This window comes from Phocoena phocoena, chromosome 15 (genome assembly GCF_963924675.1).
Source record: "Phocoena phocoena chromosome 15, mPhoPho1.1, whole genome shotgun sequence".
Lineage (NCBI taxonomy): Eukaryota > Metazoa > Chordata > Mammalia > Artiodactyla > Phocoenidae > Phocoena > Phocoena phocoena.
In genome coordinates, this window is record NC_089233.1 from 50196306 (window position 1) to 50199780 (window position 3475).

General features: G+C 45.8%; 1 protein-coding gene across 1 annotated transcript; it reads left to right on the forward strand.

Moving 5' to 3' along the window:
• The first annotated feature begins 2772 nt into the window (after positions 1 to 2772).
• On the forward strand, positions 2773 to 2908 carry LOC136134758 (thymosin beta-4). Its single transcript, XM_065892463.1, has one exon. The coding sequence runs from the start codon at positions 2773 to 2775 to the stop codon at positions 2905 to 2907; it is 135 nt and encodes a 44-aa protein (XP_065748535.1). The 3' UTR covers position 2908.
• Positions 2909 to 3475: the final 567 nt, after the last annotated feature.

Here is a 3475-nt window from a genome sequence, read left to right on the forward strand (position 1 = left end):
CAGCCACCTATGGCTATTTAAGTTTAAATTAAATAAAATCTAAAATTCAGTTCCTCTGGCCCACTAGCCACATGTCAGGTGTTCAATGGTGAGCAGCTATGGTACTGGACAGCGTAGATACACAACATTTCCACCATTGCAGAGAGTTCTGCTGGACGGCGCTGGTCCAGAAAGCTAGAAGATGTTTAAGGACAGACTCACAGGAAACATCTGAGGGACAAAAGAAGGAAGAGGACAGTAAATAAAGGAAAGTGACCAGCAGAATCAGGAGGAGAACCAGGACACAGAGATCCCAGAAAAGAGAATTTCAAGGGAAGAGTTTATTCAGCAGCTCAGCGGTCAGCGAAAGAGACAGCCACAAACTCCCAGCACAGAACTAATGCACGTCCAAACGGCCACCTGCAAACCCTGTGTCTTAGCCCGTCCAGCTGCTGTAACAAAACAGCACAGACAAGGCGGCTTATGAACAACAGAAATTTACTGCTCACAGATCTGGAGGCTGCAAATCCAAGATCAGGGTGCCAGCATGGTCAGGTGAGGGCCTTCTTTCAGGTCACAGACTCCTCTTGTGTCCTCACTTCGTGGGAGAGGCCTGGGAGCTCTCCGGGACCTCTTTTATAAGAGCACTGATTCCATTCATGAGGTCTCCACCCTCAGGACCTAAGTACCTCCCAAAGGCCCCACCTTCTAACACCATCACACTGGGCTTGAGGGTCCCAACACGTTAATGTCTGGGGGACACAAACTTTCAGGCCAAACCCCCCTGCATGAATGCTCCCAAAAAGACCTTGAAAATGCACCATTTTCCTACAGCCACAAACAGGCCCTGAACTTGGCCCTGCCCAGAAAGAAAACCTTGAGAAGGACAAAGGACAGCTGTAGCTGGAGAAGCAGATGCCCAGAGGCCTGCTTTCTCTCCCTCCCCTCTGCAGAATCCTTTAAAATCATACACAAACGAACAAGACACATGCCTGCCCGTGCCAACACACAGCTCTCCAGCGGGCAGCTGCCTGCATACCTACGCAACTTCCTGTTTGCTTGTGCAATTACCTGCAGTTCACGTAAGAATGCATGTTCTGAGCGCAGCCTTTTCTGGCCTGCACATGTATGCGCATATTTTGAAGGTGCAAATGAGGCGCCGAGCATAACTTTTTAATGTAGCCCTAAGGGGTACATTATTCTAACCAGCACTAACAGAGGCGACCCACGTTAAGGCATCGACTTTAGGCCCCACTAGAGGCAACAATGTCAAACAAGCACACAAACCTAGTCTCCCCATGTGGCTCAACGCTCTTCTATGCCCTTCACTTCTGTCTCCTCCTATTAAAGTTCCACTGCCCCAAAGCTCCCACCCGGTACAAAGTCTCTCCAAACCCTTCCCCAGACTCCTGCCCTGATCTCCCAGGTATTTACACAGGAACCTGGGTCTGTCTTCCCTTCCTAATTATGACCTTGTCTTTCTAAACTTTGTCCACCACACAGGGTCACATGTCAACATTTTGAAATGTGTCCCGGTGCCTCTTCTGGAACATGTTCTTCAGTCACAGAGTCTGTAGCTGTAGCAGAGTCTGGCCAGGTGTTCAACAGACCATCTTCCCTTTTGCTCCTAACACAGCTGGACCACATTTCCCAGCCTCCCTTGTGGTTCTATTCAGCCATGTGACCCAGTTCTGGCCATGAGAAAGGGGAAAGAAGTGATATGTATGACACCTCCAGGTTGAGATGAGTAGGAGATGTTCCTTCTACGTATTTGACCTCTTGCCTCATCTACTGGTTGGAAACAGAACTCTTGGTGGAAGGCTCCGTGGCCTTGAATGACACAGCAACTAGACAGAAGGAGCCTGGGTTCCTGAGTGACTGTGTGGAACAGAGCTCCTCCCCCACTCCCCTGCCCACCCTTACTGGATGGTAATAAAGGCAAGGAATAAACCTCTACTGTTTTAAAATCCTGAGATTTGGGGGTTGTTTGCTACAGCAATCAGTCTATCCTGATGTGGTAACTGGATTGTGAAATTTCTCCCAATTATTTCCCTCCCATGCAATGTGATTTAGTAGTTTCTTCCATCAAGTGTTAGAGTCTGTTTTCCATCCCTTGAACATAGGATTGGCCACAGAACTTGCTCTCGCAAGTGAAACACAGCAGAAGTGACCATGTGCCACGTCCAAGCCTAGCAGTCAACAGGCAATTGCCTGCTTTCACGTGGTTATAAAATAGTTTGTAATCAATCTGTTGAAACCTACCAATGAAAGGATGCTTCTCAAATCTTTCAAGTTGCTTTTAAAAGTTTGTTCTCTTTAGAAATATCACCACTTCTCCCAACAAAGTGTATTTAGTCGAAATTTGTTTTGTAAATGATTCCTTTCAGAGTCTTTGAAAAAGAAAGCAAAAAGCCAGACCTAACCTCCATTCTTTACAAACATCTCAGATTCCCTACTAAAAAAGGCGAAGTGAGAGTAGCATGGACATATATACACTACCAAATGTAAAATAGATAGCTAGTGGGAAGCAGCAGCATAGCACAGGGAGATCAGCTCTGTGCTTTGCCATGACCTAGAGAGGTGGGATAGGGAGGGTGGGAGGGAAGCTCAAGAGGGAGGGAATATGGGGATATATGCATGCATATGGCTGATTCACTTTGTTGTACAACAGAAACTAACACAGCTTTGTGAAACAATTATACTCCAATAAAGATGTATTTGAGGCACTCGGCGGCGACCACTGCGCAGGTCGGACCTTGTTCGCTCGTAACTCGCTCCGCTTCCTCTGCAGCCATGTCTGACAAACCCGATATGGCTGAGATTGAGAAATTCGATAAGTCGAAACTGAAGAAAACAGAAACGAAAGAGAAAAATCCACTGCCTTCACAAGAAACAATTGAACAGGAGAAGCAAGCAGGCGAGTCGTAATGAGGCGTGCGCCGCCAATATGCACTGTACATTGCACGAGCGTTGCCTTCTTATTTTACTTCTTTTAGCTGTTTAACTTTGTAAGATGCAAAGAGGTTGGATCAAGTTTAAGTGACTGTGCTGCCCTTTTTCACATCAAAGAATGGAGAACTACTGACAACGAAGGCTGCGCCTGCCTCCCATCCGCCTGTCTCACTGGCAGGGAAGGAAAAGAACTTGCATGTTGGTGAAGGAGGCTGGGTGGGACGACAGTGAAATCTACAGTAAAGAGCAAGCCGGTCCAAGGTGTCCTGCGGGCTGTAAAATGCAGTTTAATCAGAGTGCCATTTTTTGTTGTTGTTGTTCAAATGATTTTAATTATTGGAATGCACAATTTTTTAATATGCAAATAAAAAGTTTTAAAACCTGAAAAAAAAAGATGTATTTAAAAAAATAAAACAACAACAAAAAAAGGCTGAGGGATGTTTTGGAACTGAGATTGACAGTTACCTCTGTGGGTTCAAAGATAAGGTGGGAATTTGATGGTTCTGAGACCTTCTATTTCATGTATGGAATAAAAACCTTTCAT